The sequence below is a fragment of the Ictidomys tridecemlineatus genome, chromosome 8, assembly GCF_052094955.1.
Source record: "Ictidomys tridecemlineatus isolate mIctTri1 chromosome 8, mIctTri1.hap1, whole genome shotgun sequence".
Lineage (NCBI taxonomy): Eukaryota > Metazoa > Chordata > Mammalia > Rodentia > Sciuridae > Ictidomys > Ictidomys tridecemlineatus.
Genome location: NC_135484.1, coordinates 55,276,656 through 55,292,772, shown reverse-complemented (window position 1 = coordinate 55,292,772; position 16,117 = coordinate 55,276,656). Strand labels below are relative to the sequence as shown.

Here is a 16,117-nt window from a genome sequence, read left to right as displayed (position 1 = left end):
TCTGGAATTGAAAACCACAACAACTAAAATGCAAAATTCACTAGATGGATTCAAAAGTAGATTTCAGTAGGCAGAAGAAAAAGTCATTAACTTTAAGGTAGGACAATGGAAATTATCAAGTCTGAGGAACAGAAAGAAAAAAGATTGAAGAAAATTATAGAGAAACTGTGGGACTTCATCAAGCAGACCATATACAAGAATATTTGGTAAAATAATGGCTGAAAACTGCCCAAATTTAATGAAAGACATGAATATAAACATCCAAGAAGTATAATGAACCAAGAATGATGAAATCAGAGACACCTACAATGAAACACATTATAATCAACCCTTCAAAAACAAAGAATCTTAAAAGCAACAAAATAGAAGCAATTTATCACATAGGGGATCTTCAATAAGATTATCAGATTTCTCATCACAAACTCTGGACATCAGAAGACAGTGAACCAACATATTCAAAGTGCTAAAAGAAAAAAAAAACTGACAACCAAGAATCATATATTTGACAAAATTATCTTTCAAAAATGAGTGAGAAATGAAGACATTCTCAGAGAAACCAAAGCAGAGGCAGTTCATTAGCACCAGACTTTGTTTTCAAAAAATACTTAAGAGTAGTCCTGCAAGGTAAAATGAAAGAACAGTAGGCAGAAACTCAAAAGTCAAGAATAAAGATCTCACTAAAATTAATGATATCGGTAATTACAAAAGCTACTGTTATTATAAATGGGGTGTAACTCTATTGTTTGTTTTCTATATGATGTAGGAGACTAATACACTAACCAGAATATATACAAAAGGAAAATGAGAAGAAATGTAAACATTCACTATTAAAACACTGAACATGAAATAACAGTAATGACGGAAATAAAGGACAAAAAAGTTATAAGGTGCATAAAAAACAAATGAAAAAAAGTGACCCAAGTGGTAAGTCTTTCCTTTTCAGTACTTTAATGTAAATGGATTAAGCTCTTCACTCAAAAGACAGAGATTGGCCGAATGGATTTTTTAAAATGATCCAACTATAAACTATCTACAAGAGATTCATTTTAGATTCAAAGACACTGACTGAAAGTAAAAGGACAGGAAAATCAACATAAATAAGTAACCAAAAGAAAATAAGTGTAGCTATACTAACATCAGACAAAACCAACTTAGAGTCAAAAGAGTTACAAGAAACAAAGAAGGGTATTATATATTACAAAAAGGTTTGATACAGCCAGACATATAACATGCCTATAATCCCAGCTACTCAAGAGCCTCAGATAGAGCACCACAAGTTCTCCACTGGGCAACTTAGTGAGATCGTACTAAAAATTAAATTTAAAAAGAACTGAGGATGCAGCTCTGTAATAAAGCATCTGTCTAGCATGCATGAAGCCCTGAGTTCAATCTCCAATATTGTCACACACACACACACACACACACACACACAAAAAAAAAACCTTTGATAAAGAACACATAACAATTTTAACATTTATGCATCTACTGACCATCAAAATATGATACACAAAGAACTGAAGGGAGAAATTGACATTGTTACAATAATAGTTGGAAGCCTTTAATATCTCCTCAATAGAGAAACCAAACAGAGGACAACTACGAAAAACAGGGAACTTAACATAATAAACCAGCTAATTCTCACACACATAAAGGATATTTCCCAGGAGATACCATATATTAGGCCACAAACTAAGACTTTGCAGATTTAAGATATACATGATAAAGTATCTTTTCTCTGACTACAGTGGGATAATGTGAGAAATCAGTAACAGAAAATTGTTGTAACATTGTTATAAAATTTACAAACTAGAAATGAACACACTCTCAATCAACAGATCAAAGAAATTACAAGAGAACTTAGAAAAATTTTAAAGACGAATGAAAACACAACATATCAAAATTTATGGGACACAAAAGCAGCAGTGCTCAGGGCTAATTAATATTTATAAATATATTATGATCATACCTATAGGTGGAAAAAAAGGAGTGCAGGACCTGGGGATGTCATTTAGTGACAGAGCGCTTGCCTAGCAAGCACAAGATCCTAGGTTCAATACCCAGTATGGAAGGGGTGGAGCACAAACCATATTTGAGCACATAATCATCATTACTGTGTAATTGTCATATCATTTTTTTTCAGTCCAAAAACTGGTTTATAACCTTTCACTGTAAAATTCTGCCATGGCATAATTCTATTCTATTCTTCACATGGCTTAAAAAGTAAACAGCAGCAAAGTATTCACCAGAGACATATGGATACGCATTCGTCCTCTCACACACTGTGAGCCAGGAGCCTAGCGCACTCAGTACGTGAGTCAATATATTTCTGAAAGCCAACTTGTGTGTTTTGTTTAAAGTATTGCAGCACTATTAGTAAACACCTTACAGAAGGGACACTGAGGTGGGCATGTCAGATGATGAAAACAATGAGAGCAGGCACAGACTAAAATTTGAAGGTCCACACTTTGTAACACAATAGTAAATTAAGTGTAATATTTCAACTATAATACACAAATCAATAATTAATGTGTTCATTTTTTTTCAGACAGGAGAAATGCTAAAGTATCACAAAGAAAAGATGTGTGTCAATTTGAACTATTCAGTTTTAAGCTATACTCATGAATATTCCATGCATCCTGATCTTACACCAGTTTAATAATAAATGATTTTTAATACTGGCACATTAAAAAAAGTTTCACATAATGGTCACACCCTACTTTTTTGCAAAAATATTTGGCATGAAATCTGTAACAATAATGTAGTGAAACCCAGTAAACCAAATGTGTAGTTTTCTTTGAGTGATTTGGATGATGGAGTTACAGGCAACATCTGTTCCTTGGTTCTTTCCTGCATTGGGTATATGCAGCTCAAGAAAAAAAGTTACACACACATTAAAAATATGATCCCTCCATCACCTAGAAGCAGGATCTAATACAGAGTTAAAGCTCTAAAAATAGCTGCTAAATGAAGAAATTTCTACAGCATATTTAGTTTAGCAACTATATTTATACATATTTCTTTCTTTGCTTCTTGTAACCACTTTTGGGTGGGTAATTATGATTACCCCTAGAATACGAGGCTCAGGGTTCAGAGATAACTAAGAAGGGGCCAGGTTGGAACTTAGAACCTTTTCAAATTCCTGTTTTCTTATTATACTACCAAGACCAAACACTACAATGGACTCCTACTCATATTCCCAACTAAGAGCGTGGATTCACTTACAAACTATTTGAAAGGAATCAAATAAAGAATATAATTTTCTTAAAGTTTCATTAATCCTTTCAGATAATGAAAAACTAGCCTGGCATGGCGGCACACACTTGTAATCCCAGCAACTCAGAAGGCTCAGGCAGGAAGATCACAAGTTCAAAGCCATCCTCAGCAATTTAGTGACACCCTATGCAATTTAGTGAGATCCTGTCTCAAAAAATAAAAATGGGAAGGGGATGTAGTTCAATGATTAAACACCAGTACCAAAAAAAAAGAAAAACCATATCTAAGTACCCAAATACCAAATTAAAACAGTAGGAAATAACAGCACCACTATGTGTTAGACACTGTTCTAAATACAAATATCTCATTGGTTAATTCTCACCTCAATTTGAATCATATAGGGAATTTTTAAAATACCAAAACATAGCACCCACTTCAGACCAATTAAATCAGAATATCTGAAGATGTGTATTGTTGTTAAAAGCTTCCTGAGTGATTCTAATGTGTAATCATAGTGGAGAACCATTGTTGTAAGAAAATCTAAACCCTTCATGTTGTTATTTCTTCACACAGTTTTTGTCCATACTTGTCTGAAAAAGTATTCATTTTATTCAGCCAACCTGCAAACAATTAAAAAGTAAGACAAAAAAGACCCTTCACACTAAAAGGGGGATGAGTTATAAATACACCTAACCCAATATATTAGGCAAAAATCAAGGCAAAAGAAATTCCATTAATAATGTTTTAAAGGCTGGGAATGTAGCTTAGTGATAAAGCCCTTGCATCACATGCAAGAAGCCCTGAGTTCAATCCCCAGTCCCACAAAAATTAAATGTTTTGGATAACAGGAAAAGTTCAATTAACATGTCAAATATGCCAATGATCAAACTATTTCTATTTTTTAAACCCCAGGTTTTACTGTATGTAAAATGGCAATATGCTTTCCAAATGTTCAAGCCCAATAATTCCAAGAGTCACACCAAAACAACTGTTGACTTTAAACCTGAAATCCCCAAGTGTGTCATTTTTTTAAAAAGAGAAAGATTACTTAACTACAAACTTAAGGCTGTATAACTGTCAGCAAAACAAATATTTTCATGATTTCATGCAAGATATGCCTGACAAGTCAAGATCATCGGAAGAATTATGAGACTGAAGCTTATGCCTATATTTTTACATTTGGCTACTTAGCAGTTTTGCAAGAAAACTACGCTTCAAAAGCAAGTATTAAAATATGCAGCTATGTTATTCAAAAACACTACTACAAGCCGGGCATGCAGTGGCAAACACCTATAATCCCAGCAGCTCACCTATAATCTCAGCAGCTAGGGAGGCTGAGGCAAGAATATCATGAATTCAAAGATAGCCTCAGCAAAAGTGAGGGGCTAAGCAACTCAGTAAGACAGTGAGACCTTGCCTCTAAATAAAATACAAAACAGAGCTGGGGATATGGCTCAGTGGTCAAGTGCCCAAGTTCAATCCATCTATCTCACCACCCCAAAAATAAACACTACTACAGGTCCACATTCTACATTCAGAACCCTTAAGAAATGTGCTTCACAATTTTTCAGATTTGGAAAAGATAATACAGTGTTTATACCCTGACATGCCCTGAAGGATCAACAAAACACCAGAAACCAAATAAATTAATATTCCTTAAAAAAAAAAAAAAAAAGAATGACGCTTTTCTAAGTGATAAGTAAAAATTACTGAGAAGCCCCTGACAGGAAAGTTATCAACTTACTTTGCTGCAACCATCTGAAATGCTTTCTTTTTCAGAGATGAGCCTATATGCAAGATTTCTCTTTGATGTTCAAGATACTGCAAATGGACTGTGATGAAAACATTCTTTTAATACCACTAATTCTAAAGAAACAACTCAAATTATGTTATACTCATGAAAAAACTCCAAGTGGTATCCAATAATTTCCACAATGATTAGAATAGCATAAGTGTTTGCCTTAATTTCCATAAAGATGTTTTAGACAAGATCAAACAAATACATCAATATGTGCAAGCTGATTACCTAAGACAAGTCTGAAACAGTCATATGTAAAGAAGGAACAAATATACATCCATAGCTCATCTGACTTTCTATCTAGCAGTAGAGAAAAACAGGGTGCTTTGAAGCTAAAGCAGACTAATATTCTTATCCAGGCTCCATCACAAAGGAAAGTTATTTACACCCTCCAACTTCCAAATTCTTCATCTAGAAAGTAGAAACAATAGTACTTACCTTTCTACATGTTTAAAAGAATTATATAAAGTAACATTTGATGTCCATGACTGACAAGTCATCAACATTAATTCCCTCCACCTATATTACTATCATCACTTCTTCAAAGACCACTTATAAGCCAAAAGGGCTGAAGTATGACTTGCCTATGATACCTTATTAGGTAATTTTGAAATGCTAATTTTAATGCAAAACCTACCATAAAAATTACTTCCAAATTTCAAAAATCCAGTTAGATTGAAGGGATGTCTAACTGAATCAGGGCAACTTCTCAAAACACATTCTAAATAAACTTTCTACTCACTCTCCTGATACTTTTTTAAAAGTATTCTACACAAAAAATGCATAAGTGAAAATGAACTACTATACTAAAAAGTAGACCCTTTTAACTCCTAATACTAGAAGAATGGCCTAGGTTTTCAGACAAGAGAAACCATTACAGTATTTAGACTTCATAACACAACCACTGTCCAAGAACCCACACAACTTAAATGCACTTTGAGAAAAGAAGAAATGACAGTCCAAAATCCAAATTTCATAAACTAGCTACTGAATAAGGACATTAGTAAGTCTGGTAACTTTGGGCAGATTTTTGCATTTAATGGACATTTACACTTATTGTCAGATGTACAAAGAGATGGAAACCTTTGTTGCTCTTTATCCTAAATTCACTTGTAGTTCCATTATGTAACTCAAGAATTTTACAGGGTATTGAATTCAGTCTTAAAGCATAAAAAGTTCTGAGCTGACTCAATGCTTCACTGTAAATAATTTTCCCAAAGTACTGTACATAACCTGGACAACCTAGGTCTCCACCACACCACACCCAACTTAAGATATTCAGGCAACTTAGCATAGCTCTTGTTTAAAAGATAACTTCCCCTAAATGATGTTAATACTCAAAACCTACTAGTTACTGTTAACACTACCAATACATTAGACCTTTGCAGTTCCATCAGCTTTAAGAATACCACCTGTCCTATGTCCTAGCAGAGTGCAACAAATGGAATCCAAACATTACCCCAAAATAAAATGCTTTGAAATCTGTATTATTCTGTGTTTTAATATATTGTCTGATGTGAAAAGATTTAGAAAAAAAAGCAAACAGACCAATTACCTCATAACTCCCTACAAGATGAATTAAATGAGACTTGATCCTTCATACTTGCACTTTTTCCTTCATAAACAGGAAACTCCAAAGGAAAGGAAATAGAGAAAAGCCTATTTTTGCTAAGAAGAATAACGGCATTGCTTCCAACCCCCACAGTGTGAGTGAACAAAATGAAAAAGGCAATGAGAGGAAGTGACGGGGGCGGGAGGCTGGTGAGCTCACTTGGGAGTTCTAAACATGCTACCCAGCTCAGAGGGTGCCCCAAACATCTGTAACAGCTGGAACACGGGCACGGGGCTGTAAGACTAACAGGACGGGGGATCGGGGGCGAGGCGAGTCTCAAGAGTTGTGCATGCACCTTTGGTTTCCTGCTTTGCCAACTCTTCTCTTATCTCTCAATTCCCATCCTCCCCAGACCATCCCGCTCCCTTCATAAAGAGTACCCAATAAAAGGAGAGGCAGAGAAGACAAAGAGGCAGGAGGAGGCTTCAAAGAGCACCCAGAACAATGGAGAGAGGGTGAAAAAAGAAACTCCTGAGACCGACGATGAAGAGGGGGTGGGGGGTGAGGAGGCACCGGAGAAACGCCACCGAGCCCGGGCCCCGCCGGCGCCGGGCGTCTGGACGCGAGGCCCTGCCGCGCGGGCGGTGTCACCCGGGACGCGGCGGGCAGGGCTAGGCTAGACTGGGCTGGGCTAGGGCCGGCCGGGCGGCGAGCTCTGAGGGCCCCGGGGGCTGCCGGGGCCTGCGCAGGTCCGCCCCCAAGACTCACCGGCATTCTGGTCTCGGGGCCAGAGGTAGTATGTGGCTGGGATCACGATGAGCCCAACGAAGGAGGTGAGGAAGTAGAAGAAGGTGTTCCCACTGTCATCGTACTGGAACTGCTGCCCCGCCATGGCTCCCCCTCCTCCTCCTCCTCCTCGCTCTTCTCACCGCCGGCGCCACGACCCCGCTCGGCGCCCTGGCTCCCAGCGCCCCGGCCCGGTGTGGCGTAGCTCGGACGCCGCCGCCGCCGCCTCCTCCTCCTCTCCTCCCCGCCCCCACGCTACTCTCACGGACACGCCGCCGCGGCCGTAGCTAGCTCTCGCGAGATGTTCCTGCCCGCTCGGTTTTTCCCTCCCCCTCCAGTTCCCAGCACGCTCGCGGAGGGAGACGTGGCGCGCGCAGCGGAGAAATCCTGAGAGGCCCCGCCCCCCTCCCGCCCCCCAAGTCACAGCACCGCCTCCAACCTCCTGCGGGCCCTGCCCTAGACCCCGCCCCTAGCACGGAGTCTCTTCACTTCCTTCCTCCCCTCGGTTTCCCGCGGCCCCACGCGGGATTTCCAGAGTGTACCTGTGGGGTCCCAACGAAGTCTTCTCTGGCCGGGCAGTACACAGGTGGCTCTCCGAGGTGCTCTCCCAACTATCTGGAGCAATCTTGCCTCCCCTCTCTCCTATCCTTGCTCTTGGTTTTTAATTGCCCCGGTAACGTTTCCCTAGGTTCTTATCCACTCCTCCAGCTCCCACATTTTGGAAACAAGTATCATTAAGAACAGGCGAGGTAGAGGTTGCTGTAGTTCGGTTTTCAAAGTAATGTTTGTTCCCTAAGACTGAGATCTGGTCTGCGCCCATTTTCCTCAGTCCTACACAGATGGTGTCCTATCTGGCCAAAGCTGCTGATATTTACAGCCACCAGTTCACTAGCGCTTTCTACGACCCAAGCAGTAGGCTAAGACCTTTATTCTTTGTACCATTTAGGCGTCGGTGAACCTTACGGACTAAAGCAAAACATGCCCGCTCTACAGATGAAGAAATTGAGGCTCAAAGAGTTTGCCCAAGGTCAACCTGGTGATTGAACCCCAGAGCTCTCTGACGCCACAAAGCCCGTGCTTCTGAGCATCACATCGCATTTCCCTGAGAGCGTCTAGAACTCTCCTCTACAGAAGGTGGGCAGGAATCTGCGCCTAGAAGGACGTCTGAGCCTGCAGTAACTCTCTAGAGCTTCTCTCCTTCCCTGTAGTGGGATCCCCAAGAGGCCGGTGTCAGCCGAGTTGGCGCGGGACTCACGACCCCGCAGTCCAGCGGCAGCCTTGGCTGCATCGGTCCCAGCACCTTCATCGCCCCGCTGTGTCAAAAGGGTAGCTCACCCGACCCACTTCAAACGGTGGCTGTTCAGGTTAAAGGAAAGGCAAGGTGGTATATTTTAAAAGAACCAAATATTGCACTACATTTTAAAGGCTCATTTTTAGACTTTATAGTCAGTTAATTAAACGCCTTTCCAATATGCCTTCCATTGTCGGAGGAGAACTCTGGTTGTACATCCTCTTTTATTTCATGTCCTAATACTTATCATAATTAGTTATGCTTTTCCTTCAGAACAGATATGTTCACATGTATTCTCTCTCCTTTCAGAACTGATATGTTCACATGTATTCTCTCTTTCCTTTCAAATTTCCCACCTACCTGCTTTGAAAGGAAAGTTCTGAAAATTATTTTCCGCTCACTTTTTCCTGACTAAAAGTTTTCAAAGACTATATTGGAAGGGAAAAAATAAAACAGAAGTGAAAGGGAAGATTGTACTATGAAGTCCTCACAGCATCATGATCACCCACACGTGACATGCCCAGAAAGAACAATTTGTCCTGCTTGCAGAAACAAATTTATCACAAACCTGGGTCATCTGAAGTCGCTAGGACCCTGAAGTTCCTTTTGTTTATGTTGAATCTGTTAAATCTTCCCAGGTTTTAATAATGTTGAACTGATTATTTTTTATTACTCCAATTATGTTTTACTCAGCATTTGTGTAAAGATAATACATCAGTTTTATAACCTTGTGACAATATAAATTATTAATGATAAATACTCCCCTTCTGACTTTCTGCAGGAGTAATCTCTTCACTGCAGCTCTGGGATCATGCATAAATTGGCTTGAACCAACTTAACCATGAAATAACAATTTGAACAAATTACATTAACTTCCTAAATTCCCAGACCAATCTAAAATATAAATTTTTTAACCAAAGCACATTAAAAATTTGAAAATGTGTCCTCTATTTTTAAAATCATAAATATATTTTATCCTAGAACTTATCATTACTGAACAGACTACCCAAATAGTATCCAAAGCAAATCTAAATCATACCTTTAATTAATTTCATTACATTTCTGATTCATAGTTATTTTAACCTACACAACTATATCTTTTAAGAGATCATTTTAGTGAAACATTTTAACAATAATAAATGAAGATGGAAGAAGCAAAGCTACAAACACATTTTGTCCTTAGTCTAATTGCTCACATTAACAAGTATTTTAGGGGGCTGGGGTTGTGGCTCAGTGGTAGAGCTCTTGCCTAGCATGTGTGAGGCACTGGGTTTGATTCTTGGCACCACATATAAATAAATAAAATAAAGGACCATTGACAACTAAAAATATCTTAAAAATAAAATAAAAAGATTTTAGTATTATCTATTAATGTGTCTGTATGTGAATATTTTAATTTTATTTTTGTTGCTAGGTAGATCATTTCCTCTGAGGTGTAGAAATCCTATTTGTATTTTCCTTTTAATAATTCACTTTTTTCTTAGAACAAATCATGCCTTCATTTTAAGTCATTCTTGTACTATTGGTGTTGACTTACATTCCTACAGACCAAAGTACATTTATATAGCTATAAGTGTCATTATTCAGTTTTCTATTTAATGGAGTTAGGATCAAAGAGACTGGAAGGAACCAAATTACTAAATAAGTACATGTAATTATTTCCAGTCTTCTTCCTGTTTCCCCCTCATACGCACAGTATAATAGTCTTCCCTTAATTTGCAGAGGATATGTTCTGAGAACCCAAGTGGATGCCTAAAACCACAGTTAGTACCAAACCCTACATCCATTATGTTTTTTTTATAAAAATATACATAAATACAATGTCTTTTCCATGTTAACTAAGTGCTTACACATTGTGGCTATGAATTTTGCAGTTCAATATATGACAGCAAAACTAGCATGAATTCCTTTTCTTTCTCCGCAATTCCACTAATAGAAGACTTGCTCTTACCAAACTCAGTATACAATTTTTTCTTTCCATATTAAGTAGAGAACTTTCACCTTTTCCTTTTAAAGAAGACCTTTATAACTCTTCTTTGGCATATGAAATTTGACAGCATCACTACTTTGGCATTTGGGAGCTGTTATAAGTAAAATAAGGGTTACTTGATCACAGGTACTATTATACCTAGACAACTGATCTAATAACAGAAATGACTACTAAGTAACTAAAGGGTATGTAGTGTATATAGAACAGATACACTGAACAAAGGGGTAATTCACATTCTGGAAGGACACAGCAGGAGGACATGAAATTTCATCAAACTTACTCAGAACATCACTTAAGTTAATGCTTATAAATCGTTTATTTCTGAAATTTTCCATTTAATATTTTCTGTGATAGAATGTGATAGACCCCTGGTAATTGAAATCTTGCAAAGCAAAATCATTGATAAGGAGGGATTAAACTTCTTACTATCCTGTTTCAGAGACAGAATTTTCTTCCATTAAGAGGTTAAATTTATTCTAAAACTAATTCTTTTTATTTGTCCTTATCAATGGAAAGTTCTCCCTACCAGAATGATAATACTAATAACAAAGTAATGCTTATACAGGTACAATTTTTAAAAGGCTTCCAGTTGAAATTCTAAATCATTAGCTACATTTGACAAAGTAATAGCATTAAATCATTGCAAATTTTTCATTCCCTAACTCTCTGAGGTTCCAATGACACAGTGAAACCACAATCTAATTTTTAGAGAAAAGGTAAAAGAGGTGTAAGTCAGAAAGACAAGACTAGTTTATACTCAACTCTAAAACATGAAACAAACTTTGGTGGGGAGGGTACTAAGGATTAAACTTGGAGATGCATTACCACTGAGCTACATACACAACACTTTTTATTTTTTATTTTGACACAGGATCTCTCTAAATTTATTAGGGTCTCACTAAATTGTTGAGGCTGGCCTCCAACTTGAGCTCCTCTTACCTCAGCCTCTGAGGTCACTGGGATTACAGGTGTGTACCACCATAGCCACAGAACAAAACAATTTTAAAAGGAATCAGGGGCTGTAATTTTCCTTTAGTATTGTAAGAAAGTTTGTATTCTGACCTCTTTGTTTTCATAGAAATATTGAACTTGTTAATATTGTTCTTTTCCTATCCCTATTTTGTGACTACAAAGCTGAGAATTTATTGTACTAAAGTCAATGGTCAATGATGCATTGATAAACTCAGGTCATTCCTTGTGAATTACTTTTATACTTTAACAACTTCTGTGGTTTGAATATGTGCCCTTCAAGATTCAAGTGCTAAAATTTAATTGCCAAATGTCTTAGTATTGAGGCCTTTAAGAGGTATTTAGCTCGTGTGGGAGCTTCCCTCATGAATGGAATCAAGGCCCTTACAAAAGAGGCTTCATGTAGTATTCCATGTTTGGCTCTCGATTGCCTCCTGTCCTGTGAAGACACCGGGTTCCTCCCTCCAGAAGATGCAGCAACAAGATAGCATCTTGAATGTGAAGACTGTGCCCCTCACCAGACACCCAACCTTGATCTTGGACTTCCTGGCCTCCATCCAGAACCGTGAGAAATGAGTTTCTATTCTTCATAAATTACTGAGTCTCAAGCATTTTGGTACCTCATCACAAGCAGACTAAGACACTAACATATACAAATAGTTTACTGAAAAAACAATGATACACATTGTACCTTAAGCCATAAACTAGCCCTTAATAAAATTTCCCACCCAGATAGAAATGTGACTTGGCAGAGTAGACATAAATAAATGGAAGAGATCACCCAGATCATTTCAAATGTACATATTTGAATACAAAGAGAAGAATTCTTGCCCAATCTGGAGGCCCAAATCTGTAATCCCAGCAACTTAAGGTTGTTGGAGGGTCACCAGTTTGAGGCCATCCTCAACAACATAGGGAGACCCTCCCAAAATAAGAAATAAAAAAGGGCTGGGAATATAGCTCAGTGGTAAAGTACCCCTAGGTTCAATCCCTAGTACCAAAAAAAAAAAAAAAAAAGGAAAAAAAAATCTAAGATTAAAACTTAAATTCAGAAAAACATCAATCATCTTATTGAAAAGTAAACATTTGTCATTTGTAGTCTTGCAGCTTATAAAATTTGGGGACTCTCATTAAAAAAAAAAAAAGAAAAAGTATGATTTTGCTGGGTGCAATGGCACACACCTGTAATCCCAGTGGTTCAGGAGGCTGAGGCAGGAGGATTTCGAGTTCAAAGCCAGCCTCAGCAATTTATCGAGGCACTAAGCAACTCAGTGAGATCCTATCCCTAAATAAATGTGGGGATGTGGTTCAGTGGTTGAGTGCCCCTGAGTTCAATCCCTGGTATCTCCCAAAAACATGATTATAAAATTAGGTATAAAAGTTAATATTTATATTACAACTAGTATAGGTTGTGCTCTATAAACTGAAGACTTCTGGTAACTTCTGTTTTATATGATTTTCATCAACAATGGTTTGTATGCAGGGTCTAGTGCATGCTGGGAAAATAAGTGCTCTATTACTAAACTACACCTCCAGCCCAGATAAAATTTTTAATATCATTTATTATTGTATACACTGCATATTGAGTGCATTCTTTCTAAGATTTTCCTTTTTGACAAAGCTTAACCAAGGGAAGCAAATATTCTGCTTACATTTTTTTAATCTGATAAATAGAAGAAATTTCCAGAGTCATTTCTGAGTGCATTCATTTAAAACAATGTTTCTCCTCAACTACCTACTTACTTCATGGGATATATTCATACTGTGAATCAAGGTGTATCACCTTTTTATATTACAAGGCTAGGTGAGTTTGCCTTTTGGGTTGAAGGTGTGTTCCTGGAAGTGATAAAAACTATGCATGGAAGTAATTGTCAATCACATAATTATATCCCCCTAAATCCAGAGGAGTGAGTAGCTAAGGCCACTACAAAGTTCCCAGCTGTCATGGCCAACGTTAGATTAATACAAACTTTGAGCACTCACCCTAGAGCTGTTTGTTAACCAGCCAAGAAGTTTCAGCATCAACGATCATTTCCAGTCCGCCAAAAGCACATTGATATGGGCCATGCCTGCCAACACTAACTAATCGGATAAGGGGAAGGAAACTTTGACCTACAGATTGAATAGATTCAGCCCTCGTTTTAATATCTGATTCACTGGCCAAGTTGGCAAGAGATTATAGTGTTAAATAAATGAATAAACTTGCCCAGTAACCAGTCCAGGAAGCCAGACCACAAGCTCTGTAACAATTGGCATTGACCTGGTCAACAACTCTCAGTTTTCTAATTTTTTGCCCCCACTTCCGAATCGGGATCAACCAGCCAAATATGCTCCCTAAACCAATTACATAAGATTGGTTTTAGCCACTTTTAGTTAGCTTCCCTCCAGCTTTGCCATGCCAACAACCTACATTCAGAGAACACCTAAAGCCTTCCCTTTTTTCTTTCAAACTTTCATACTTTCCTGCCTGGCTTTGAGTCTCTGCCAAACATAAGAGGTGGCTAAACCCCTTGCTCTGAATAAATAGCATCTGCTTGTTCCTATTTGGTTGATTGTCATTTACTTCTTTGATAGACAAATGATAAATGAGTTACTCTTAACAGTTGTTAAGTATAGTATTACACACATATTTATAACCTAGCATAGACATCTAAGTGGTTTGCCAAGTGTCTGCATCTCCTCTCACCAAACCCAGACACTCCAGGGGACAAAAACAGACAACACCCAACCTGAGACTGTACCACAGAAATAAAAAGATTTTTTAGAATCTTAAAAAAAAAGTTCTTCTTTATCAAGGATTGCTGATTGGACCCTTATGACTCACCCTTCTGTATGTCTATAATGGCATTCCCTGTTCTCATGGATGGGAAACCACTACCAAACCTACTACCCTATCCAGCTATACTTTTCAAATGCTTTTTGACCATGATTCATAATAAGAAGTATATTTTACATTGTGTCTCAGTATACTACTGAAAAAAATGTTGTAGAAGAATATTTAACCGTCATCATGCCTGACACAGAGTGATTTTTCTTTTATTCTATGTATTTATTTTAAAGATAAACAAATTATATTTATAAATATATAAAATTATTTGTAAAAATAATTACAGCCTGGAAGCCTTCTGAAAGTGCATACAGCTACACACTATCATTAAATACAGATAAGTTCATCTTAGTGTGTTCTTGAACATTCTACGTATTATCAAGTGATAAGCTTCTCATTTAAAGAATTCTCTGACACAGTTCTCAAACTCTGGTTGCATGAAAATCACCTGTGTAGCTTGTAAAAACATGGATTGCTGCCCCCCCCACCCCCCCCACCCCCAAGACAGAATCTGCATTTCTAACAGGTTTTCCAGCTGCTGCTGCTGCTGCCAGTCTGGGAACCACACCACTTTAATGAGTAATTTTCATAAATCAAATGATCCTTTTGCACAGTCAATAATCACTTCCAAACTTGCGTGTTTGTCACATGTCAAGTTCACTGAAGCATAATACATTGTACTGATTGAATGTGTACAAATGTAATTTGGTATGTCCAGGAGGTCAAAAGTAAGGACTCTGGGCAGACAGCTTGATAGCTGGGTCTTTCCTCCACCCACTCTCTGATATTCCTCTTCAGAGTTATTTAACCATTCATCCATTTCCTTAAATACTGAGGCCATGTGCCAAGAGCCATGCTAGGCTCCAGATTCCAGCCAGCCTGAGCATTTGATAACAAAACATCTCCTTTCCAAAAGCTACACAACAGTGCTGAGACCATTTCTCTGTTCCTTTGCAAACCATTTAGTTCCCTATGGGTAAAGATTAGGTGCCCTTCCAGAAACAGGAAGATAACAGAAGCAGGCAACTGCTGCAAGTTTTTAGAGCTACTAATCCTCTGGGCTCTGGAAGCAATATTTCCCAAACTCCCCCAAGAGAAGTAGAGCACCTGGGTGTTTGTTAAAATGACAGCTCCCAAACCCTTGGTGATTCTGAGGCAGTGAGTAAAGGATAAAGCCCAGGAGTTGTATTTTCAGCAAGTATATCCTAGGTAAGTCTTAAAATGAAAAGTATGGGAAACACTGTTTAAACTATCTTAGAAGAATACAGCCTAGTTCCCAAAATTGTATTAAACAAAATTAGAAAGCTCTCAGTGGTCCTTAAACCTCTCTGTAACTCTCTGTAAACTCTCTGTAAACCTCATGTAAACATCACTTGGAGAACTTTTTCTTTTTGTTTGTTTGTTTGTTTCTTTCTTTCTTTCTTTTTTTGAGGGGAGTAGCGGGGGTGTTTTGTCTTTATGATTTTATTTGGAGAACTTACAAATTTTGCAATGCCTAGGGTACCCCCATAGCAATTATATCAGAATCTCTCTCAGTGGATTTCAACTGACAGCCAATTTTTAGAATCAGCACAGTCCTTTATATAGGTTAAATCCTTCTTCATGTTGAAGCATCTTTCACAGTCTCTTCCCATTGTAGATGTCTCCCATCACCATGACAACCTATATCCTGCTCTAGTGCTAAAATAAGT

At 38.0% G+C, this 16,117-nt stretch overlaps 1 protein-coding gene and 1 long non-coding RNA gene across 2 annotated transcripts in view; one reads left to right on the top strand and one right to left on the bottom strand.

The window, feature by feature from the left end:
- Sec63 (SEC63 protein translocation regulator) overlaps positions 1–7,593 on the bottom strand; it is a 60,181-nt gene extending 52,588 nt beyond the window's left edge. Inside the window, exon 1 of the mRNA XM_078019533.1 lies at positions 7,332–7,593. Within this exon, the coding sequence (XP_077875659.1) occupies positions 7,332–7,455 (124 nt within the window). The 5' untranslated portion in view covers positions 7,456–7,593. The remainder of the gene's footprint in view (positions 1–7,331) is intronic.
- On the top strand, positions 7,575–10,008 carry LOC144366132 (uncharacterized). Its single transcript, XR_013424986.1, has 2 exons — positions 7,575–7,948; positions 8,296–10,008. It is a non-coding gene; the product is annotated as an uncharacterized LOC144366132 (long non-coding RNA).
- Positions 10,009–16,117: the final 6,109 nt, after the last annotated feature.